The 26,969-nt window shown below is 34.6% G+C and overlaps 1 protein-coding gene across 12 annotated transcripts in view; it reads right to left on the bottom strand.

The window, feature by feature from the left end:
- LOC120413442 (supervillin) overlaps window positions 1-26,969 on the bottom strand; it is a 536,783-nt gene that overhangs the window by 217,413 nt on the left and 292,401 nt on the right. For all 12 annotated transcript variants that reach the window (XM_052709437.1, XM_052709426.1, XM_052709430.1 and 9 more), the window contains 2 exons: window positions 9,441-10,521; window positions 6,853-7,319 (listed from right to left, as the gene is read on the bottom strand). In XM_052709437.1, coding sequence (XP_052565397.1) covers window positions 6,853-7,319; window positions 9,441-10,521 — 1,548 coding nt within the window. The remainder of the gene's footprint in view (window positions 1-6,852; window positions 7,320-9,440; window positions 10,522-26,969) is intronic.

Genomic DNA, 26,969 nt, shown 5'->3' with positions numbered 1-26,969 from the left:
AACTATTTATCAAACACACAAAAAATAATAGAAAAATATAAATATTAAAATATACAGATTTTCAACGTGAGTGTCACGAATATTTGCATTGTTGTAGTTGTTGTATTGCCAGTATTGTCAGGCCAATAAAAATCTTTTGTTCCTTCTCTTCAATTTATTTTCCAAAATTTGATAAAGACATACAATTCCAGGAATTTAATTTTCCGTGAATTCTTGGAAATTGTGCATCTTTTTGGCAGGTAAAATTGCTTTTGCCTACAAAATTTTAAATTTTTGCTATGAAACTTGAAATTAAGATTTTTGTTTATTTAAAAGTAATTTCAGAATTTAATTTAAAAATACAAATTGAGTCCTTCAAATATTCAAAAAATAAAACTTTAAATATTCAAACATTCAAATATTCAAATCTTCAAAATATAAACTTTTAAATATTCAAATATTCCCACATTCAAATATTCAAAAAATCAAATATTCAAATATTCAAATATTCAAATATTCAAATATTCAAATATTCAAATATTCAAATATTCGAATATTCAAATATTCAAATATTCAAATATTCAAATATTCAAATATTCAAATATTCAAATATTCAAATATTCAAATTTTCAAATATTCAAATATTCAAATATTCAAATATTCAAATATTCAAATATTCAAATATTCAAATATTCAAATATTCAAATATTCAAATATTCAAATATTCAAATATTCAAATATTCAAATATTCAAATATTCAAATATTAAAATATTCAAATATTCAAATATTCAAATATTCAAATATTCAAATATTCAAATATTCAAATATTCAAATATTCAAATATTCAAATATTCAAATATTCAAATATTCAAATATTCAAATATTCAAATATTCAAATATTCAAATATTCAAATATTCAAATATTCAAATATTCAAATATTCAAATATTCAAATATTCAAATATTCAAATATTCAAATATTCAAATATTCAAATATTCAAATATTCAAATATTCAAATATTCAAATATTCAAATATTCAAATATTCAAATATTCAAATATTCAAATATTCAAATATTCAAATATTCAAATATTCAAATATTCAAATATTCAAATATTCAAATATTCAAATATTCAAATATTCAAACATACAAATATTCTAACATTCTGAGGTTTAAAAAAATTATAAAAAGTTTCACAATTTAAAAATTTATTACATTTTTTCTATTCTTTAAAAAAACCTGTCTTAGATAACAGAAAACAATATAAATTTTGACCATTTTGAAGTCAAATTGGATGTTAGAAAAATATTGAGAAACAGGAAAATTAAAATTTCGAAATTCGATTGAGTTTACTTTTGCCGAGAACTTCGAATAAATCGATTGTTGATCGGGTGCAAACTGTAATTAAATTTCTAAGTCCAAAATTAAAAAAAAACGTTGAATGTTTTATTATTTTTTTTTTAATTTTTTAAATATAAATTTTTTTAAATTTTATTATTTTCAATTCTTTGTACTTAGAATTTTTGAATGAAATAGAATTTAATTTTTCATGAAAATCTTTTAAAATTTCATGAAAACTGAGAAGGATCCTTTTCGGAGGATCGATAACGAACTGTATTTAAATTTATAAATCCCAAGATTTTAAAAACTTTGAATTTAGATTTGTTTATCATTTAATATATATATTTTATTGTTGAATAGTAAACGAAATTTCAAATAAAATAAAGTTTAATTTTCTATGAAAATCTTTTGAAAAATCATGAAAACTGAGAAAAATCCTCTTTGAATAATCAAGAACGAACTGTATTTAAAATTTAGAATCCCATGATTTTAAAATTTTTTTTTTTTTTTTTCATTTAAGTTTTTATTTTTATTTACAGCAAAACAATTTTTATTTAGTTTTTTGTTCTTTGAAATTTCGATAGAATAGGGTATAATTCTCCATTTAAATATTTTCAAAATTCATGAAAACTGTAAAGGACAATCTAGAACGCACTTTATTTACATTTATGTGTCCCCAGATTTTAAAAAAACATTGAATTTTGTTTTTTTTTAATTTAGGTTTTTAAGATTTATTTTTATGATTTTTTTTTTGGTTTAGATTTTTTGTTTTACATATTTGTATATTTTTAACTTTACATTATTTTTGGGTTTCCTTTATTTTCGATTATTTTAGAAATTTCAAACAAAATCAGGGTTAATTTTCCAGGAAAATGTTTAAAAAATTCATGAAAACTGAGATGAATCCTCTCTTATTACTTTTGTTTTGTTTACTAAACGTACTGGCTTTTTGTTGCCATCAGTTTGCCATTAAGTTCAGGACTGTAATCAGGAAAGAAAAGTTATCACCTCAGTTATGGCATTGTTCTTATCAATAAATTCAAATTAAGGTACAGCAGTAACATCTTTTTTTTTATTTCATCCTGATCAAATCAAACGTTAGCAATGGTAACAATTCGACGCCAACATTTCAAAAAGCATCATGTACAAACCATGCGTTTTGAGAAAAACGCACTTGAATGTTGAGCATCCATTTTCAATTCCCATTTTAATATAAAAGCAAAATAAGATGTTCTTATGATAACAAACGATGAAAAACCTTGCTTTCATTGATACTTGATCATCCAAATTCAATAAAACATTATTTCCGTCGTTTTATTTAAGAAAAACAAACATAACTTCTTTTGAAATCACCAACGTCCATATCACCCTGCTGTCATTGAGGGAGACGCTTTGTTATGATTCGTTTTTCTTCGCCGAATGTACATGGCGCTTTGTTCATGATGCTTTTTTTTCGTCACGAGGTTTATGTAGTCTTTTGTTTGACAGGTTGACAGGGCTATGTAAACAGGGACTGCTGATGGCAGAGATTTTGTTTATGTTACTTTATTTAAAATCATGATTAAACAGACTTTACTGAAGTAACTTTTGCTCATTTTTGGTGGAGAGGTAGCTTATTAGGAGTACTTTTAGAATATGCAATAACCCAGAAAGTGTCAAAATGTACGTTACCGTCGAATTCCAAGAGATGTTAAATAAATAATATTTAATTAAAACTGATTTTTGTAAAACATTTTTTTTTACATTTTTGAAGAAATTAGGACAATAAAAGTCCAGCACCTCAAAAGAGAAAACCGTCTCGCATCAATCACTTTCCCACGGATGAATTCTAAGTCTTCCTTCCAAAACCATTACCCGGTCAAATCATGCAAGCCCCACACCTCTACCCCGTTTTGTCATGGGCGTCCGACCCACTTCGTATGCGTGTGTGTGTGGGTCAGTGTCACTGTCACATGTTGTGCTGCGCTCCTAAATTGCTTTTTACAACACGATTAAACCCAAATTGACAAATTATTGCTCTCCACGGCGCGTTTCTTTTGATTCACACATTTGGAAAGTATCTAGATGTATACGAAATTCGCGTGCGTGACGCGAGACGTGGCACGCCAAATGAAGAGATTAAGCTGTCAATTTCTTCAATTCGGACAAATTAAGATAAATTATACGCGATGCAGCAGCAAGAGCAGCGTGGATTTGTGTGTCACAGTGGGTGAATTTCTGACGAATTGATGGGGAGTATTTTTTTAAACTGTCAGTGAACTGTTTATTGAGAACATCTCAATAGAGCCTACAGGTTTGTTTAGTGTAATTTTAAGAAAGTGTTAATAACACCATAAAATAAGCTAAACTAAACACTCGAAACTGGACAAGCAACAAGCACAGTGACAAAAAGGCAAACAAACAATCAAACACATTAAACATTCAGGAAAAAAAGAAACAAGCAAAAAAGGAGAAATGAAAATGGCGATGAAAAGAAGAAAAATCGATTTGAAATGTCTAAAGCTGATTGACACCGCAGGTCGGGACGGATTCCATGCCAAATAACTAAACAAACGAATAATATTATGACAAAAGGTCGAAGAAAAAAAAACGGAATCGACGTAACACCTTATAATGTGGCCCTCTTAAACCTTGCGGTTTCGTCAACGGATCCACAGGCGTGTATCGTTCTTTTTGCGACAAGACTCCGCCTCCCGGGTCTCCTAAGTGTGAAGGTATGGCACGGGGAAAGGGCACCGAATACCTATATTAACACTTAGAATTTTTGCGTCTGCCTCGGCATTCGAACCGGCGACCTCTGGATTGTGAGTCCAGTGCGCGGTCCGATTGATCCACACAGACAGACAGTCGAAGAAGCATAACTTCGAATGGTCAAAAGGTCGAAAGTACAAAATAAATAAAAGTTTAATTTTTAATTTGATGCCTAATTTTTTTTCAGGCAAAATATATCAAAAAAGTCTGCAATATTATGCTACTGCTGCAAATTTTAAAAAATATCAAAGAAATAAAAATAAAAAAAATCCAACAGTCTTTTCAGATCTATGGTCTTCTAATAAAAAAAAATTAAAAAAAGCTGTCTTATTTAATTAAAAATGCACAAAAAACTTAAATTAAAATTTTGTACAGTCATTTAACTTTTTTTCAATTAATTTTTTTGGCGATATTTTTTTGATCCAATAAAGTTTTAAGAAATTTTAATGGTCAATTGCTTCGAAGATTTGATTATCGGAAGTGAAGTTATTAAGTCTGAACTGTTTTATGGGTTTTAAAAGATTTATTTACAATAGAGTATACGGATGTTTGTTAAAAAGGCTATTTCACAATAAATAATCTACTAAATTTGGCGTTGTTTTATAACTATTTCTCAATTTATCACTTTTTTTTTACAAGATATGGTTTTGTTTTTGAAATCTTTCAACATTTTACGAAAATGTAATGCAGTAAAAATTTATATTCCAATCTATTTGAATCTGAGAAAACCATTTTTCGTGAAAAATTAAGTATTTTACGTTAAAAACTATGATGCAATGAGAATCTATCCAAATTTCACGTCGTTTGATACCTTGTTCGATACCCATGTTGCAGATTATAAAAAATGGAGTATGTATTAAAAAAGAATATTTTGAAATAACTTTAGTATTTGATACTAAAAATTCTGATGCAGTGAATATCTAAACATTACTTTGGGTCGGTTATTTAAAAAATGGTTTTCTAAAAAAAGGAATTCTACACTATATAAATCTTGTACATCATCCCGCGTATGTGTAGCGAATATAAATATGAAATAAAAATATACAAAATTTTATGTCATTAAATACCCAATTTGTAAATTATTTAGTTTTGAGTACAGTCCAGACTAGATTATCCGAAGTTTCGATTATCTGAAGTTCGATTATCCGAAGGATTGTATGGGACATCGAATAATCGAATCACGAACACAAAAAAACGTGTTTTTTTTATTTTCTTACTTTTAACATCAAATTCGAGTTCTGCGAACCCATTTTAGTAAAATTTGGATGGTTGATTGCCTATTAAATAAAAAAAATGCAACATTTCATCACCGCCATTTTGGCCGCCATCTTGGATTTAAAAATTCTTAATCACTTTAGAGTAGTGTAGGAGTCATACTAAAGCTCAAAAATCAAAAATAAGACATCAAAAAATATATTTTTTCGTGATTCGATTATCCGAAGTTAAATGTTTAAATGCCTTCGGATAATCGAGTCTGGACTGTATTTTCAAACAAATATTAGGTCTTCTAAAATAACTTGTATTTATAATGATATTCTATACATAATTGCACGTGTAGAAAATTGAATATGTTGCAAATAAGGAGTATTTTTTTAAACTTTGTCAAATCTTTGAGAGAATTAAAGATATTTGCATATAATTTCCATTTTTTTATTCTTTTTTTGAAGATTACTCAGATAATCTCAATAGCAATAATTATTGATATTGTACTTTATGCACTGTATTAAAGAAGTCGATGCCAACACTTCAAAAAGCATCATGTACAGACCATCCTTTTTGAGAAAAACGCATTTAAATGTTGAGCATCCATTTTCAATTCCCATTTTAATATAAAAGCAAAATAAGATGTTCGAATGTTAACAAACGATGAAAAACGTTGCTTTTATTGATACTTGATCATCCAAATTCAATAAAACATTATTTCCGTAATTTTATTTGAGAAAAACAAACATAATTTCTTTTGAAATCACCAATGTCGATATCACACTGCTGTCATTGAGGGGGGCGCTTTGTTATGATTCGTTTTTCTTCGCCGAATGTACATGGCGCTTTATTCATGTTGCTTTTTTTTCGTCATGAGGTTCATGTAGTCTTTTATTTGACAGGTTGACAGGGCTATATAAACAGGAACTGCTGATTGCAGAGATTTTGTTTATGTTTCTCTATTTAAAATCATGATTAAACAGACTTTACTAAAGTAACTTTTGCTCATTTTTGGTGGAGAGGTAGCTTATTAGGAGTACTTTCAGAATATGCAATAACCCAGAAAGTGTCAAAATGTATATGATGCCTTTTGAAATGTTACCGTCGACGTCTAAAAAACGCAACTTCCCAAAGAGCAAAAGATATTCAAGGTAATTCGATATTCTAAAAAAAAATAATTGGGTTTTATCCAACTGAAATTTTCTGGGCTGCACAGTAAATTCAAATAAATTTACTAAATATAATTTACAAAACAAAAATATAACATTGATAAAATTTGAATTTGAGATGTTGTAAATTTGTAGTGCATTGGCATGGAATCCGTCACCGCGAGAGATAAAAAAGAACATAAAACAAGGAAAAGAAGGAAAACCAAAGAGGTAATAATAATGCAAAATAAATAAATGTGAATGGGGCTGAGTGGAAAAAGCACGCGCGCAGGATTTATGCTCAATGAGAAACAGCTGGCCAAATTGGCTTCTCGACTCGGAGGTCGGTCGAGGAAGAGAAAGAGATTGATGCAAGGGGACAAGGAATGGGACGTTCGAGGGTTTCGAAGCAAGCAGCGGTGGCCTTACCCAGGGCAGCGGCACGAAGTCTGGACGATCTGGTCGTACGGATCGGCTGCTGGGGTTGTTGTTTGACCTGTTGCGTCGGAACAACCTGTTTCTCGTCGGCTGATGACCGGCTCGTTGCTGCCAGGCTGCGGTCCCGCGGTTTTCGTGACGACGGCGGTTGATGCGACGGGGACAGTGGCAGTGAACCGCCACCTCCTGCGTCGCCGGAGCTCGTTGCAGTCTTGGGTCGTGCCGTGCCATGTTTGCCCGAGGAAGTGGCCGCACTGATGTTGGAGGTAGACGTCGGTGCGCTACGGGATGCCACGGTGTATGAGGCGGCGAGCCAGGGTCGGGCGGCCACGGCTGCCGCCGACAGGGATGACGTGGACGCGGATGAGGCTGCTGGCTTCGAGGATGACGATGACGGCTGAGATTTGCTATGAATTGCACTTGATGTGGGAGTATTGGCTGTTGATCTAGATGATGATCTGAAAAGTGGGAAAAAGAACAGAGAAAAGAGGGAAGAGAGCTGATTAGGAAGAGTGGTTTTATTGGGAATTGGGTACACTTGGAAGTAATCTCCAATTAGCCTAATGGCCTGTTGTAGCTCCATATAAGCTGGTTAAAAACAACTTCTTTATTTAGATTTTTTTTAACTGTGATAAAAGAATTACATAAAATCATTATTTAAAACCATTTTGTTTGAAAATTAATTAAAAATGCAAGCATTTTATGTTGTTTGATCTCTCAAAAAAAAAAAAATCATAGAATTACCATTAATTACTAGAATTATCATCAATTACTAGAACCTCCTCCGGAATTACTGAGAAAATCCAGAATTGCTAACCTTCTAAAAATCCAAGTAATTCCGGAGTTTTGATCAGTCTGATGCTATGCTGGAAAGCCCTTGAGGGGAATCAATTTTCAATTTAATTTAATTTTTTTTTATTTTTATGACATCCATGAAATCCATGAAAATGTGGTTGGTTGAATATTACCTCTTTTTGAGGAATTTTCTCCTAAAAAATGTGTAAAAATGTTAAATTCACCAGTTCCTGAAGTAATTATTACCATTTTAAGTAATATTTCATTTTTTTTACCTGTGTGTGTCAAGGGACATTTTAAATATATTTGCATCGCCTTTACACTAGAAAAAAGGCCGTTGCAAATATTTTTCAAAGTGTATGTCGTCCTTTTTCAAAATCGGTGTGAAAAATCAGGAGGCAAAAAATATTTTTTTCAAAAAACTTCCAAATTTTAATTGAATAGAAGTCTTACCAACTGAAAACAAATTGAAATCAATTTTCCTGCATTTAAAATCAAATTAAGCATGTCTGTGATCGATCAAAAATATTCAGATTTTTTTGTGAAATTCCGTAGCAAAGTAATGCAAAAAGTTTGTTTTGCTCAAAAAAAAAAGTTAGTCAATAGTTAGATATTTTGAATACTAATCATGGAATACAACTGGGCAGGTGTAAAATACATTTAAAATTCTTATTTCATTAAAATGTTAATATTATGACTTGTTATTTAATTTTTTATATTTGTTTATTTGTTTGCCTTTGCTAAGTTTTACACAACAAATTCAATATTTTCACAAGCGAATTTAATTGAAACTTAGTTTTTTTTTATTTTAGAGAAAATGGAAGGCAAAAAATTCTCTAAATCCTTTATGAAATACACAGTAAATTAATGATATTAATATTAATACAAAATCTGGGAATGGTTACAGATTTTCTGTAAAAAAAGTTTAATTTTACATTTGGAACATGCGAAAATTTTATCAGTTTCTGTTGAATTTCACTTCTTTACATATTAATTTATGAAAATTACTCATAAAAGTTGTAAAATTTAACAATTAAATTTTTGATTTAATATTGAATTTCAATTGTTAACACATTTATTTGGGAAAAAATATATAAAAAGAGATAAGAAACAACCATCATTTTCTCTACCTTCGGGATCGAAATCATACACCTCTCCTGCGTTTATTTTTCTTCAAACAAAAATTTAACATTTTGTATTAGGGTGTAACATATGATTGTATTTTGTTATGCAAATTTAATGATCACTGCCATTTCCAGGTTCCTTTTGGAGTCCTCACTTTGCGCAATCCGAGTCATTTTTTAAGCAAAAAATACGTTTACGACCAGTTTTACAGTACATTTGAGCAACCCCGAAAATGTATTGAAAAAATTAGAGCGGCCTAGCCTACTGCGTTGCATTAATCGCAGATACCAGTTCTGTGAATGGACCACATTTCACATTTTCAACAGGGAAGGGAGGATGTGTGGACATACCGTACCAAACGAATGAAGGATTTTTTCCTATGCTTTTAAATTTTTTTTCAAATAAATGAAAAGTCTTTAATTTTATTAAAAATATATATCAATAAGTATTGAACAATGCATCTTGAAAAAATACATTTACAGGCTGATTTTACATGTTTTTTCAATGAAAAAAAAAAAATTGTCCACAATTTTTTATCGCCACATTTTGAAAAGGACAAAAAAATTAAATACAATTTGCAATTAGTTAAGAGAATATAAATATCTCGCAAATGTAAATAAAATTCTACATTCAATTTTCACCACAAAACAATCACTCACCTTTTCTTAATTTCCAGTCTTTCATTTTCGTTTTCTTGGACAGTGTTCCTTAAATAGATGGCCTTCCGCCGGTCGGCCTTATATTTCGCTATCCTATCTATGTCCTTGGCGGCAAACAGCTCGGCCGCTCCCGCTGCCTGCCCTCCACTGCCGGAGGTGGCCGACGAGGCCGAGGATGATCCGGCCCGCAGCGGCACCACATTCTCCTTGCGGGACGTTGACGCCCTAGCCGACGACGCCGTTCGGCTGCCATCTCGGCTGCCACCGGAAGCAGGTTTCGGGTTGCTTCCGCCGGTACTTCCGCTACTGCTGCTCATTGCCTGCGCCCTTTCCGCTTCCTTCTCCTGGCATATTATGTTGAGCAGGCGCGAGATGGGCGTCGATTCGGGGCCGAAAAAGTCCGAAATGGTCTTGGAGCGGGTCTTTAGGAAGGCGTCATTCCGCTTGAGGGACGATTTGTGGGGCGGTCGTGACCGCTGCTGCTGGTGGGCCGCGGAAGTGGCCGCGAACGCTGACGGGGTGGAGGGGGGCGGCGCGTGGAGGGGAGGTTGGGACGGCGAGTAGGACGAGTTGATGCTCGGGGAGGGAGGTGATCCGAGGGATCGTTGAGTGACTAGGGGCTTGCGCGGGTAGGACACCGGTGGGTGGCGCTGGATTCGGCGGAAGTTGGCTCCGCTGAATTTAGGAGGCGCCTGCTCTGCAGCTGCTCGATCGAGGCTTGTGGAACGCGTAAATTGCGGATCGGACTGTTGCTGTTCGGCGCGAATCGCCTGGAGGATGCTGGCGAGACTCGAACTCGACGGTTGCGATTGGTGCTGCTGGGCGGGAATGCTTGGGTAGTAAGTGCTGTTGATGTATTCCTGTTGCCGTTGGCGTTGCTGCTGCTGGTAGATCTGCTGCTGATCGAGACTAGGTTGTTGTTGCGGCAGCGATTGCTGATAGATATGGTGCTGCTGTTGTTGAGGAGGAGGTGCTTGCTGATAACTAGAGTTATGTTGCGTTTGGCAGCTTATGTTGGCAGTGGCGGATGAAAGCTTCTTCTCCAACTCTAGGATGGCGGGGTTGACGAATGGTTTGTTGTCTGGAAGGGGATAGAAAGAATAGTTTGGTTATTTAATTTGTTGTGAAATAGCTTGAAATGCTACCAGAAAGAATTTAAATGACTGTTATTTCGGAAACTTGAAAATTTTTACTAATCAAAGCCAACTGTATGAAATACACGATGAAACAATCTTATTTGACAGTTGCCAAATTTGATGATTGCCTGTTGGCAAAATTATAAACATGGATACCACCGAGGACCAACCCACCCCAGATAACCCCGGTCAGGATACTACTCCGGTACATGATGCGTCAACGCACGACGCGTCCGCTCCAGATCCTTCGGCCACGACAGACACCGCAAGCCAGAACAAAAGCGGCCAGGAATCTCCGACGCAAAAACCCTCCAGTCGAAAGTCCTCAATCCTATCCGCGCTTCGGGACATGACCACAAGTCGGAACGCGTCGAATCTGGACACTTCGTCGCAGAATAAAACTGGCACGGGAAGTCCAGCGTTGGAACTTTCCAGCCGGAACGCGTCGAATTTTGAAGCTTCAGTTCAGGACAAAACGGGTACTTCTATTCACGATACTTTGAGTCGGAATACCTCGAATCTGGAAGCTTCAATCCAAAACAAAACTGGTTCAGAAACACCAGTTCAAGATACTTCTAGTCGGAATGGCTCAAAGTTGGATAGCTCAATCCAGGACAAGACTGGTCGAAGTACTCCAGTTCAAGACACATCGAGCAGGAACATCTCCCAATTGGACTCCTCAATCCGGAGTAAAACTGCTGAGGACTCTTCAGTTTTAGACGGATCAACCCAGGAGACATCAATCCGGAATGCGACTCAGAACATATCTGCAAGTCAAGGGGTCCGTACCCCAGACCAAACATCCCGTAACGTTTCGGCGTCATCGGTGCCCAAGAGTCAACTGTCCGTCCGGGAATCACCCGCTTCAACCGGAGCAGCAGCTCCCGAGGTACGAGTCACAACGGCAACCCCAACAACGTCACGGCTCTCGCTGGAACCAGCTCCATCGGACACGTCACAGTGGGACCTGACTGCGTACCAGTTCAACTGTCCACTGCTGCCGCAGGACATCGCAAAGGATTACAACGAGTTGGGTTCGATCCAGCTTCCGGAGTACTATCAACTTGTGGACCACACCCTGGCAACCGTCTTCAACTGCTTCAAAAATGGCCGCCGGGACGTCCAAAAGCTGCAACCGGACCAGATTCTGTGGGCCCTCAAAATGATCGAAGCTCACCAGGTCGCGGAACGCGATTTGGCTTCGGAGAATGTCCGCCTTTTGAAGCAATTTCTGGGAGAGATCGTCATTTCCATGTGCGCCGGAGGAATCCCCGAAAGACGCCCGATTACGGAACTCCCCCGCCCCGAAGGGCTTCAGGACGATCTGGTTGAGGAATCGTTCACCCTGGGACGACTACCCGTTGGTCACCGTCGAGACATTACGGCACTTCCTTCAAGAACGATCCCGCCTGCGGCCGCTTCAACGCCGATGCCACCTCTGGAAAGAACGCTCAACGCAACGCCAGACGACCCAATATCCTACTCAACGCCACCTCCTCGGTCGGAAACCTCAATCGGCACCCGAACACCCCCGCTGGAATCGTCCACCCCCCTGCACACCTCAACCCCGATCAAACGAGCTCCCAACCCCAAAAAGGCCTCAATCCTGGATCTACGCGAAGGCCTGCGCCAAATCCACGACCTTTTCAGTCAGTACAAGACCAGCCGGCTGGAGCGCAACGAGGGGGACAAGCTGAATCTGCTGGCCATCGAGCGGCTGCTGATCGACATGGGAGCCAACGGCGGCGGACCTTCCTAAATTGTGTGCCACGTGTGTGTGTCAAAATCAGCGAGCTGTGTATCGAAATTGTAACGAGTTGCGGCATTGATGAGTGAGTGCCGGGTAATAAACAAAAACTGTTTGCGATTACTGTAAACGGGGGGTCATTCATAAATTATGTTGTTATTATCGTTTCAGTTTGCAAAACCCTCTGGAAGAGATTTTCTTTTTGAATGAAAAATTATTTACGAACAAAAAAAAACCATCGTGATTTACGAACTACCCCTCAAATATTGATCCTCCCCATAAACTGCACAAAATTTGATCGGCAGATGATGGAGGTGTTTATGGTTTGGTTTTTCTTCGAGAGAAGCACCTGAATCAGACAGTCAGAGTTGATTGCTTGTAGCCACAAGCTGCAGATAGAGACAAGGCAAGGCAGAAGAATGATGTAATTTCGCTTTTTATATACACGTTCATTAGTAAATTTAGAATTTGTTGTTTGGGCCAGCGAGCGAGAGCGGGCGCACTCTGACAATGAAATCATCACCAGCTGGAGTTTTGGTTTGTGAATTTGGCAAGTGGAACTAAAAACTCAATAAAAGATAAAAATGAAATCTTTTGATATTACAGTTTTTTTATGCGATTTTGAACAGGATTAATTTGAAGCAAATTTAGCGGCGAACTAATAAAATGTTGAAATAATAGCTAAAAAACTGATTTTCTATGATATTTTGGTTGCCTGATTTTCAACACTGTCTCATAGATAAAACTTTTGAATTACTGTTATTGGGAAATTTATTGTTGCCACTTATGTTTTTAAAATTTAACTGGAAATATTATAAAACAATTTTGATTTTGGATTACATAAAAAAATACCTGATCAGTAACGATTTCAGCCTTAAATAAAAAAAACAGGAAAAAATTATGAAAAATTCAGAAAAGGGGTGCTTTTCTTCGAGAATGTTGTTTAAGCCTCTTTAACCAAGCTCCGCCGCTTGGTGGGCTTCGATCTAAAAATTCGACAAAAGAACTCTTGAATACTTTATTAAATGGTGGTTTAATTTGTAACTTTGTGAATGTTTTCAATTTCTGGAGAGACATTTTGATTGTAATTTGAAAAACGTATCTTTTAAAGCAAAATTAATGCAGTAATATTTATTTACTATTTAATTAATAATAAAAAAAAATTTGTCTTCAGGCCATTGCAAATATTTTTCGAAGTTTTTGACCATCGATTTTGGACGGGGTCGAGGGGAGGGCCAAACAAATATAAAAATTGGAATAACAAGCCATATTTTCAACATTTGACTGAAAAAAGGGTTTTGAAATGCATCAATTTCGTCGTGAAACTACTTTTCTGTACCAAAAATAACAGAATCGATAAGCAACACTTTTCAAAATAAATACACTTTTCAAAATAAATGCTCAGCACTGAAATGGGTGCTGAAAAGTTGAACTTTTCAGAACTTGTTTCAAAAAGTAACACTTTTCAACTTTTTTTTTGATTTAAACGATTTTTTGACAAAATACATGAAAATTTGACTAAAAATTTCACTCAATGGGTGTTTTTCAGAATTGCAAAAAATGTCGTCATATTTATCCAACTCGGTTAACCTCGTTGGATAAATGTACGACTCTTGCTGAAAAAATCCTCTTTTTGACACTTGTTGCATAAACTACTATTATGTTAGTTCTGTTATTTGCAATCATTAGTTAAAAAAAATGTTAGATTTGACGAAATCGAAAAATCTAGCGAAAAAAACTTTTTGCGGTACCGTGCACCGAAATTTTTAAAAAATTCAAAAGATTTTTTGGAAAACCAAATAATAATAGCGACAAAAATACAGATAAAATGTTTAAAAAAATAATTACTAAAATTTGAAAACGTTGTTCTTTCCGAAAGTCCAACAAAAATTTCGTAAACTTCCATTAAAAATGTGATGTTTAAAAAAAATAAAAGCTTGAGTTTATATTTTTTTGTTCATCGAAAAATTAAAAAAAAACATTTTAAGAATACATTACCAAATCATATATGGTCAAAAACTAAAAAACTCCTAGGCCAATGGGTTCTCTTGGATAGATTTGGCTCAAATTTTGGCCATCGGCCTATTTTTGCATGCAGAACGAACGATCCGGGAAACTTTTGCAAAACGAATCACTCTAACATAACATATATTTTGAGATGCACAATCAAATTTGCAATCGAAAATGATTTTTGAGATATTTTTTTATTAAAAGAGCAGAAAATTTCAATGAAGTTTAATTTTTATCATTGAAAACTTGGAATTTGGAAACTATTTGGTTCCAAGATATCATCGGTTAAAATATGAGGGTTAATTTGGTGACACTGAAAAAACTTATTCACCACAATTTAAATTTTAAGTAGTTTTGCATTGCAGAAAATTCTCAGCTCCTCGAAAACATTTTTTGCTGGAATTCTTATGCTTCAAATTGCAATTTATAATAATTCCCGAAAATTTAACATTAAAAATAGCTTAAAATTTGAAACAGCGCAATTTAATGTAAACGATTTAAATTTGATTTTGCATTTCAAAAGACTTACAACTTTGCCGAAGTCATAAAATCGATCAGAAAATCCCTTCTCAAGAGATAGATACCGACAGTTCGGACAAAGTTTCATCGAAATTAATAAATATATATAAAATAAAATTACGTCAACGTAGAGAATTAATGGACTGTTACATTCACCACCGATGAATTTCAAACAAATCTCTCTCAAGGCGCCAAAACAACCTGATTTCCCACCCATTCAAATCCATCTCAAAAGTGTCTCGTAATCGCATCATTAGTCAGTTATAGTTACTCGCCATATTGTGCAAATCCATTCGCCACAATCGTCACTCTAGGTTCGCCATCACTTGGCAATGATCTTGCCCCCGTATCTCGTTGCGTTACGTTGCAAAATCGGTCAAATTAAAGCCACTGGCAAGGCTTTGACGGATTTATTAACGACAATTCTGGCCAAGAGAGAGTGAGAAAAAATAGTAAATTCCAGATCGTGTTTAGCTGCCCACGCAGCTCAACCTGGTTGAGCTGGTGGTTTTTCTTCTGCCAAGCAGTTCAAATAGTTTGCCAGGCACACTTTGTATCCGACGGTTTTTAGCTGCAATGGTAACCTAGGGAGACCAAATTACGTTTTTCAGTTTCTCTAAGGCCTGAGTTGAGCAAACCATCAGTTTAAAACGAGAATTTTGTTTTCTAAAAGTTACTCAAATGATGATCTCAACCTACAATTTAAAAAAGGTAACCCTAACGTCACGTTACCCACATGCAAATAGTATCCGCAAATGGATTGATAGTTGGTTAGCTGCCCCGAGATCTACCATATCCGATCCGAGTGTCTCTGTTTCTGGCCCGATTCGCACTCCATCCGGCTTGGCACTTGGCACAGAGCGATTAATGATTTATGGAAATGTCGGAGGCTCGCGCGCGGGCGCAAACCAATCGATTCATCGTTGATCGGCTCAGCAGAAACCAATTTCACCGCCGAGCTCCAATTTGCTCTCCGTTAGCCATATAAAATATACGACTTAATTAAATTGCAGCCGCAGCGTGAATGCAAATACAAATAAAATGCCGCGCAAATTAATTGGGTTCGAGATAAAGCCACGAAACGCCGCCATTTGAATGCGGCGATTTTAGAAGGTCTAACTGGCGCAGAGTGTGGGAGCGCTCTCAACTAGACTGCTGACAGACAGAGCTGGAAACTGGTGCCAAGAACGTGGGAAATCGGTGACAATACGCAACAGGTCACGTGATATTGATCAGTTGTAGTCCTTTACAGAGATTTCAATTTGAATGATGATCGTTATGAATGGACAGTCTAATTAAACCATTTCAAAGGAGCACAACTTGGAGCAATGCAGCGCCTCATTACTCAAACAAAGTCAATTTGCCCTACTCCAATAACATAAATTGCAAAAGTTTTATCCCAACCAGCGCCACCAGGGAAAATCCTTGCTCAAAGTTCTGCACAGCAAAATGCAGCAAGATTACAAGCTTTACATTGCAGCAAACTGCTGTGCTGCAGATTGTTGCGCTTTCGTTATCCCTTCTTGCAGATGAGTGGCATAAAGAAAAGTTTGCTCGGCAAAATCTAGGTCATCCTCGTCATCCCGGTGGAATTCACTTAGGAGGAGCACACAGTTGGAAAAACAACAAAAAAAAAACATTGATGCACTTCCATGGAACCGACTTTGTCGTCATTCGTCGCTAAATTTGATTCAAGTTACAGAGTAGAGTGATTTCAAAGAGCAACCCCATAAAAGTATGCTACACTGCACACAGCACTTCCCACCGCAAGCTTGTTGGCCTTGATAAAAATTCTCAACAACCGCAGCATCCGAAATGTACGATGTTCCTCAAATTTGTTTTAGGGTGAGATAACGAGATCTTTGTTTATTTTTATTTTTTTATACAAAAAAATAAATTTTGTCAATTTGTCACACACACCTTTGAAAACAAAAACTCTTAAATTAAAAAAAAATCGACTTCGTTGAAAAATAATTCGATACCAACACTCACTACCTTAGAACACCTTTCCATTTAACTCGACAGAGTGGAGGAAAAACCTAGTTTGGAGGACTTTTTCAAGGTTGGGTGGCGTCGAATGGGATAAAGTTTTCCTTTAATCATCGTAATTGTTTGTTGTGCATAATTTAACAACAACTCGAAGGTGGTTTTAGGCGAATTTCAAGATGGTAGAAAATGGTTGAGTGCTTCCAATGTCATGCAATTTCGTAAGGATTTTTTTTTCGATATTGGTTTGAAAATACATATAAAATAACTTTTTTTTGAATTGGAAAAAAGGTTTAGCATTATTTAAATGTTGTTAAAAGGATCAATGTATCGGTCAATAATTTCTACGCATTTTCAAATACATTAATGCATGCTTTAAATGCAATCGTTTAGAAATGTAATTTATTCTTCTGTTCCTCTTTTAAAAACTTTTACTTGTACTTATTTATTAGGCTAAGACGATTTTGGGAGCTTTCCCATGACCAAAACAGCCATTTCAAAACTGTATTAAGTCCTTTTCAAATGAATGAGTTTATTTAGTAATTTTGAAAATATTTTTCAACGTTGAAACAATAAATTTTACCAAGGAGAGTAATTCGCTACAATTTCGCAATTTTCTTTAAATCTTTTTTTTGCAATTCCGCTGTGAAACTGTCAACTTTTCCTGTCCTTCTGAAGAAATGAAACGGCCTACTTTTTCCTACCAAAAATAACAGAATCGAATAGCAACACTTTTCAAAATAAATGCTGAAAAGTTCTACTTTTCAGCACTGAAATGTGTGCTGAAAAGTTGAACTTTTCAGCACTTGTTTCGAAAAGTAAAACTTTTCAACATTTTTATTTTTTAAACGATTTATTGGAAAAATACATGAAAATTTGACTTAAAATTTCACTCAATGGGTGTTTTTCGGAATTGCAAAAAATGTTGTATGGGACTCGTTGCAAAACTTGATTTTTTCAACACTCGTCGTATTTATCCAACTCGGTGAACCTCGTTGGATAAATGTACGACTCGTGCTGAAAAAATCCTCTTTTTGCAACTTGTTGCATAAACTACTATTTTTTATTTGGATGTCATTTTGCATCATTAGTTTTTCCACACAAGTCTCCATAATTTTTTTAGGTTGGTCTTGCAAAATGTGTACATAAATGCATGACATTCTGTATCTTGAGAAGGGATTTTCAGGATCTTGATAAGGAATTTATAGAAAAAATAGTACACGGTTACACTTTTTATGAAATAAAGTTTAATTTCCCAAATACGTATTTTTTTTTACTATACGTAACTTTTTCGAAATTTTCTGATTTTTTCAATATTTTTGACAGCGAGGTTTCCAGACATCAAAAATGGTTTTTGGAAATTCCACACTTCATAAAAAAATATTAACAGAAAATTGTGTTTTTGTTGATTGCACATCTATTTCTATTGAAATAAAAAAGCCAAAAAAATAAAAATTTGCCCCCAGATTTTCCGAGGCAATATTATAGCAAAATGAAAACAAAACAAATATTTGCAACAGCCCAAAAACTATTCTGAAATTGTGTAATTATCATCCCTTCTGCTAAAAACGATCACAAACTCACTTCCAGAATACAAATTTTCAAATATGTATTATCATATCATGTTTAATGGACCATCCAAAATCTTGTCCAAAATACATATCTTAATTTTTTTTTTAAATATATTCAATCTATTGTAAATTATTGGGATTACATAGCATGATGTTTTATTCTTGTCACAAATTTTGAATTTTGCGATCGGAAAAAGACGGTAACTTCAGGAAACATTTTTTTTTAAATTTATTAAAACCGCCAGAGGGAGTGACTTTGGGTCAAAAAACGACTCACGCCTCTCAAAATTTCTAATTAACAAGAAAACAATTTAAAAATATCAAATGTTTTTAAATAGTTTACCAAATGTTCCCATCATTTGGTGAAGTTTGATGAAACCTGCCCTAAATGTCAATCGTTTGATAATTGATCCCATCACACCCCTTAGAAGGGGTGAAATGAAACTAAATTGATGCTCAAATACAAAGAAAGGGGCAAAATAATTCATCCTCCAGCTTAATTTGAAGGAATCATGTTGACATGCAACATTGTTAGAAGTGAAGTATTCGAAAATTAAGCTTTCCCGTTCTAAAAATAAAGCCGCTAAAATGAGGCTAATAATTGTCTGTTTTTGTTTTTTGGCTCCTCAAAACTTATAAAAATACAAATTTTTATAAGGCCGATGCCAATATTTTTAAATATGGCCGGGGACAAGGGGGAACAGAAAAATACAAAAATATAAAAAATGAAATAACAAGCAATAGTCTCAAAATTTGAATGCAAAAAGTGTTTCAAAATGCATTTCACAATAGTTCAGTTGTTTTGCAATAATTAGTTTTAAAAAAATGGAAAATTTCACGAAAACCAAAAAAATTGCGAAAAAAAACTTTTTGCGATACTAAACATCGATTATTTTCAAAAATTCAAAAGATTTTTAAATCAACCCAAACATGCTAAAAAAGATTCTTAACGCAAGGGAATACATTTTAAATTGGTGTCAACTGATTGTACTTAAATTTCCATTGGAATTTTGAAGTTTTTTGAAAACTTTTTTTTGCCCCCTGATTTTTCGGACCAGCTGAACTTTGAATAAAATTTTGTACTAGCCTTATACTTTTTCTTGATAAAACATTATTGAAAAATTAGTACTAATTAGCTTTCCAAACAAATTTATGACACAAAATCTGTCATCATTTCTTTTTACTGTGTTGGTTAGCAAGATAAAATATTTAAATTTTAAGCAATCTCAACTTCTAGAAGAGTCACGTTTTTGGAGCAACAAATATTCGCCGAATATAACGAGAAAAACAAATGATTTATAAAGGTATACAGAGAGTTTAAAAAATCATTTTTTACAACAGCTATCCACATTCATTAACTAAATGACACTTAAAGTTTAAGCTACCAACTTTACGACCATCGAAACCAACTTACACAACTCTAGTCAACCGGTGGATTATTCAATCGAAGTTTTTTTTTCTCTTCTGCCTCGTCGCTTTAACCAAATCCGCCACCATTTGTCAATCGGTCGTTGCCATTCAAATCCAAACCCCCCTCTTGAGACGAGGAAAACTCGCCCTCCTCCTCTTTTCGCCTCTTAAAACGGCTAATCTTCACCGCATCGGCACTGCCGTTTTCTCGCGACCAAATAGTTTTGCCAATTAGTGACATCACTTAAGCTGTGCGAAGATGTCTCCGGGCAAACTCTTGGCACAAACACAAAGCTCTCAAAAATCGTTTACTTTGCCCGCGAACGAGGGGCGGTATAAATCAAAACAGCTTCCGTTTTCTTTCGAGTTTTAAATTCGATAAAATCGCGGTTGCATTTCCCACGGAAATGGCGACGCAGTCGCCGGAAAGTCTTTGCTCGCTTGAAAAGTTCGAAGAAATTTGGACCGTCTAGACGAGGGGAGATTCGACTTTGTCAATTTCCAGCTCTAGGAATAAATTTCGGAAAAGCTCTCTAATGAAGTTTTCCCAGAAGTCTGGCGTTTGTTAGTTGGAAAAGCTACGCACGTTTTTTACTCAGAAAACAAATCTTGTTATCTTTTCGAGCAGAAATCCGGGAAGATCTATTGGATTTCCCGCGAACTCAATATAGGAGGATGAAAATCTGTGCGTGCGATTTCGATAAATTCCTGAGACATGCCGATAGGTTTGGTCCTTTGCCAGGATGGCGAGTGTTTCGGATGTTTTTGAATTGGATAACAAAAGTTCGCGAAGCATTTTCCTTGAACGTGCGCAATACTCATGCAACAAGCCATCCGAAAAAGAGCGATTTCGATATGAGCATTCCGCAAATACCGGGCGAGCGTTTTCAAGAGGATGGAAGGGAAATTAGGGGTGAAATGGGCAATTTTGAAAAAAAAAAATTTGTTTATATTAATTTTTGAAGTTTCTTTTTTTCCTAAAATTATTTCATAAAAATTGCAATCAACCCCGCTAATCCCAACCCTCTTTCTTCGATACAACACAGACACATGCACATCTAACCCGAAAGCACGAGTGAGCACGGGGTACACAGGCCAAAATCAAGGTCACACGTTCAAGTGCCGAGCAGCCAGCCAGCCATCCGTGCTGAAAGCTCTTTTGACCTGCAGCAGCAGCCGCTTTGTACCGTCCTCGTTGGCACGGCTGAAGTTCAACCCAGTCAGTCAGTGTGACGATGACACGATGACGGTTGGTAAAGACTCGTGATGATGTCGGAGTTTGCTGAAATTTTCACGTGCCAAAGTTGAATTTGGAACTAGGGTTGGGGTAGGATTTGTAGACTTCAAAGAAATCTTTGATACTTGATAGTTATCGTAATTGTTATTTTAAACTTAGTTTAACACAATTTCCGAAGAACTTTTAAAGTTTTCCTCTTCAACAAAGTTTACAGTGCCTCTTCACTCAAACAAATCGGGAGAAAAGGAATCGTTTCCTGCATAACACAACACCAAAGCTTGTTGAACTCCCACACGTGACCCCCCTGCAGTAAGTGAGCAAAGTTAGTACTGAGTTAACGCGCGTAAAATCGATTTTGACCTTGACCTTTTTTTTTGCACCTGAATGTATGCAACAAGCAGGGTTCAGGTCAGCAGCGCAAAGTGCAACCTTTACACCAGGTGTGCAACAGGTTATGCGGGGTAGAAGCATGTTTAACCCTCTACAACCCAACCCCGCCTTTAGACGGGCTTCGATTTAAAAAACCGCCAAAAATCCACTTTTCAACCAAATTTTGATCTTTAAAAAGCATTAGAAAGAAGAACTCTTAAAATTTTAGATAATTTATGGGCTGGAAGTTTTACTTGTTTTATGTGACTTTGCCAATGTTTTTAAAAATGTCATTTTTTTAGAGGTCAACTTTAGCAGTGTTTTTTACTAACATTTCTTATATTTTAAGTAAAAAGAAGTATGCAGTAATTTTTCTAGTGCCCCAGACTATGACTTTACACATTTATTTACAATTTAAATGATAATGGTGCCATTTTATAGCAGAAAATGTGAAAAACATGCAAAAAATTGAAAAAGTTACTGTAAAAACATGAAAAAATTAGATAGGCAAAATGTAATTATAGGAGGTGGTAGAGTAGGCCAAATACTACCAAAAACAAATATAAACTAAGCAAGATAAGAGCAGATTAAAATACTAAAATTGAAACAACAAAAACATAAAACAAGAGAAGTAAAGTTTTTCGTAGAACAACAGTTGCTCAAAATGACCTCCTGAACACGGGAAAAATAAAAATTTTCGAAAAAAAATTTGGGCAGTAGAGGGTTAAACGGGCTGTAAACTTTCTCCGGAGGGGTACAAGAATATACAACTGGATATACGTTACGGTTTTCATGTCAAATCGAACAGAAATAAATGAGTTTGAAATATAAAGCTTACAATGTTTCTTTTGAATTGTAATCGTGCAAAGTCAAAAGCTATCTGAAGTGCAAATAGGTTTTGAAATCAAAATCAATATAAATATAATGAAGTATCATTTATAACTTTGATAAAATATCGATCGAGAACTCTTAAGGTCGTAGATGGATTCACTCTTGAAGCAAGGACTTTTAATAATGGCTCCGAAATAAGGGTCCATAAAAAGTAAATTGAAAGGAAAAATTAATCACGATATGCAACAAGCTTTTAAAAATAACACAAAGAAACCCATTTTTTGAATGATGCATTCTTAATCATTTTTTTTTGTTTTTCCAAAGCAAACATGGCTGCCAAATGGCCGACCAGGAATGATACCTTTCAGCAAGGTATGTAGAAAAGATAAGATAAGGCGGGTTCCAGCTGTCCATGTGGAGTTGTATAATTTAACTCGAAACAATTTTGCATTAAAATGGGATTTAATCCGATTTTTTGGATTGATAACATGCATTCGGATTTTATGTTTCTGGGCTGTTCTCTAGAATTTCGCTAATAAAATTTGTTTGTATTTTAATCTGATCGATTTGGTGTCTTCCGCAAAATTGTAGGTAAGGGTTTTTTTTTTGAAAATAATTGGAACACAGGAAAAATAAGACAAACGTTTAGTTTTTTATCAAAGTTATGCATTTTTGAAAAATAGTGATTTTTGGAATAGTAGTAAATAACAGTCAAATTTTCTCATGTTTTTAGACTAAAAATTGAGTTATCTCTAGAGCGTCCAATTTCCCGGGATTTCCAGAAAAAAATATTCAAGCAGAAGTATACATTTTATAAACTTTTTGGATTTTTTTTAATTTGCAAAAAAAATAAGGAGCTCAATTTTATTTAATTAATAAGATTTACTGTTCTTATTAAACTTATCAGTAAAAAAATAGACTATTATAATTTTGGTAAGTTTTTTTTATCGAAAATTGTTGTTATATAATTTGAAAATAAGCTGAAGTTGAAAATAAACTTCCCGTCAAGATTAAAATTGAGTTTTTTAACGTTTTTGTTTACCATGACCAAATTGGATGAAAATTGAATTGGTATCATTAAATATCGCAGTATATCGGTTTATTTGTTTAAAAGTGCTCGAGAAATTATAGTTTAAAGTTGAACATTTATAGAGCACTAGGCGTAAGAGGTTTAAATATTAAACTACTAAACTATTTTGTTTTGCTTTGAAAATTCTTTCGCATTCATTTATTTGGCTGAATTATAAAAATATCATTAAAAAATATTTCGTATTAAATTAAACTCGCTCCAAATATTTGAAAACTTTGAGTTGTGATTGCATAAAAATGGTATTTCAAGTGAAAAAGCAGATTTTTAAGGTGAATTCAATGCTTATTTATTTATTCATATGCTCAAAGTTAGATTTGTTGTGGAAAAAATATGTGCCAAATTTTTTTTCAATAACTTATATGAGAACTTTTAAATCCAAAAAATATTTCTGTTTTTTTTTTTTTGTCGGGAATTGTCGATACTTAAACAAAAACAACAAATCGATCATAACATCCTTTTTCCTTTTCCAACTGTCAAAAAATAGTTTACACGAAAATCGGATAGTATAAGGCGATTTTCAGAAAGTTTGACCATTTTCCGGGCAAATTTCATCGGATTTTTTTGAGTGAAAACGGCTTTTAAAACGAAAATATTTTTTCCATATTTTCGGTCCAGACCCTACAGAAAAATGCGGTTTAATTTGCCTGTAAAATGGTCAAATTATATATTTTTTTAAAATTTCCATATAAAATCCGATTTTCGTGCTAACTATTTTTTGACAGCTGGAAAACCCGCCTTACTAATCTATATGCCTTGACCTTTCTGAGCTTGAAGTTATTTAACAGTTTTACTCAAAAGTTACCTAGAATAGGTTGAAAATAGCACCTTGTGTTACATTGCGTAGAACGACTAAAATCTGATTATTACCTGAAATGAGAAATAGAGAAAAAGACAAAAACAAACATTAGAACATAAGAAAAAAAAAACAAAATAAACATCTTAAACACGTTACAAATGTAGCAGTTTTAAACTATGAATACAAAGAGACGAGTTGTTCCTTTTAATTCCGCAACTCGTCTCTTTGTATTCATAGTAATGCATTCTGCTAAAACGCTCAACCAAACCACAGCTTTAAACTGTCGAAAAACATATCTGGTTAAATAGACAAGAATCCACCAGAAATATCTCAACGATCTCCACCGAAACCCTCACTCCACGACCCACAACCCTCATAAAACTCAACCTTTCAATGGCACCTTTCTCCCACCACCACAATAACGACATCGGGCAGCTGCAACTTTTGCCATCAGGACATGTTGATATTTGGAGACACAAAAAAAAGAAACAATTTGCACACTCACCAAATAGACACACTAAAACAATAACACTAACTTATACCAACACATGTGTGCAGTGAACAAACAATAAAACAAGCGCTCTGGAAATTTTGTTTTATGGTTTGGTTTGGTTGTGTTAACCTTTGGTGGAGTTGTTACGTTTAGTCATTTGTTCTGATGTTATTTTAGTTAAGTTAAGTTATGTGTACATATTTTTATTTAAAAAATTTATGGTTAGTATGTTTTAGTTGTTTCCAAATCATTTGTATGTTTATCTTCATGCTCTTAGTTTAATTTGAAATAATTCTTCCGAGGGTTAATCAGCTCAAATGTGTGTTCCCGTTCAGTGTGCCATGTAAACATCGATAAAATTAATCGCCCAGAATAAGGGGGCTCGCTCATACTACACACAGCCTCGATGGTGGCTAAAATAGCACCTCTATGACTAATGACAAAACAAAAGACCAAGGTGTGTGTGTGTGTGGAGGAAAAGGTGCACCTCCGATGACGTTGATGAAATTCAAGTTCAAGCCCACTTTCGGTGTGTGCTGCGTGGTTGATTTGGCTCAACTGCGATTTGTGTGCTAAAAGCTGCTGCTGCTGCTAGTACTTTCGGAGCGTTTGGCATTTTTCGGTTAGTCATTGCCGTTGGACGTCGAATTGGACGACAGCAATCCTTTCTAATTCTACGTTTCCTGCGTCCCCGACCAGCGGTGCAGTGTCGAGGTGAGAGGAAGTTTTAGGTAGAAACGTACATTTTGCTTGGTGATTTTGTGGGATTTGCTATCATTGAGAATATCAATACAGAATGGATTATCCTTAGTTCGATCATCCGACATGTTTACAAGAGCAAATCACGATTGTTTTTTTTTTTTCAAATTTGCTAATTCTTAACATCAAACTCGACTCCGGAGACTCCATATTGGTCAAATTTGGGTTTTTGATTGCCATTATCAACTGCATTTTCTCAATATTTATAAACCACCATATTGCCCACAATTTTTTTAATTTAAAAAATAATTAAAGCTTTTTTGGGTTTATATTTTAGCTCAATGGCTCAACGACTCTATACAAGATAGATTTTTTGTTTATATTTTGACTGTCCAAAGATTTAATTTTTGAAGTGATTTTTTTCCGAGAACCTCTGAACATTGAGTCTGGATTGGCGTAATATTGAATGTTTGACCCGTTTTAAATGTTAGTCTCGATATTTTTTTTTTCAAAATATTGTTTTCGAAAAGAACGGAAAATTTCACGAATGTTTCATATTTTAATGTCAGAAACCAGAGGTCCAATCCTCAGTCTCTTGGACAATTTTACAGCAAATTTTCTGAACTTTAAAAAAATATATTTTCAGAGATGGTCACTCATGGTCACTATTTTCAAAAATCGAAAAACTGCAAATATTTAGCTGAAATCCAACTTTCGGTGGTTATATCTTGAAAAACGAGCCCTATAAAAAATCTGAAAAGTACTTTTCGATAGCAAATTCAATTTTACATTTAAAAATTTGGTCAAAAAATTATATGTATGAAATTTAGATTTTTCCAAAAATCATTATTTTTTCTAAAATTCATAACTCGGCGGCAGAATTTTTGACCATATTTTCTCTATGGCTCAAAAGTTGCAGGTTTTGGTCCCCTAAAACATATAAAAAAATCTCTAAAATTAAAAAATATGTATTTTGGGAAATGTAGTTTTTGTAAAAAAAGTTAACTGAAAAATAACCAATTTTTTTCCGTGTACCTATTTTTTGTGGATATTCCTCAATAATACCTACAACTTTGCGGAAGACACCAAATTGATCAGAAAATTAATTCAAAAGTTACAGATTTTCGAATATTTACACACCATTTTTGTATGGACAGCTGCCAAAATTGTATGGAGACTTGCATGGTTGACACAAAATAGCTTCTTTGGCCAACAAAGTTTGAGCTAAATAAAAAAAAAATACAAAAAAATGGTCGAAATCGGCCGATTTTGTAAAAAATTGCTAAGATAACAAAAATGCATGTTAAAATACAAAAAAAAGAACAAACATAAAACAACAGCAGTTATCGTAGTTTCGAGTTGCAAGAAGAATATTTTTTGAGCACGAGTCGTACATTTCTCTTAAGGTGAAACGGGAAGGCAGCGCCATATTGACACCCCGTCTAGAGTTTTTATAATCACATTTAAGGAAAAAGCCATAATTTGAACAAGTTCAGACAGTAAATATAATGATAGCAAACAATCTGTCGAGTTCAGAAATTGATTTTAGTTGAACAGTAGAACTAACGACCATTTTCACCTTAATACAATTTTTTTGCAATTCCGGAAAAAAATCTTTGAGTTGATATTATTGAG

This window comes from Culex pipiens, chromosome 3 (assembly GCF_016801865.2).
Source record: "Culex pipiens pallens isolate TS chromosome 3, TS_CPP_V2, whole genome shotgun sequence".
Classification (NCBI taxonomy): domain Eukaryota; kingdom Metazoa; phylum Arthropoda; class Insecta; order Diptera; family Culicidae; genus Culex; species Culex pipiens.
This window is presented reverse-complemented; position numbering and strand designations above follow the sequence as displayed.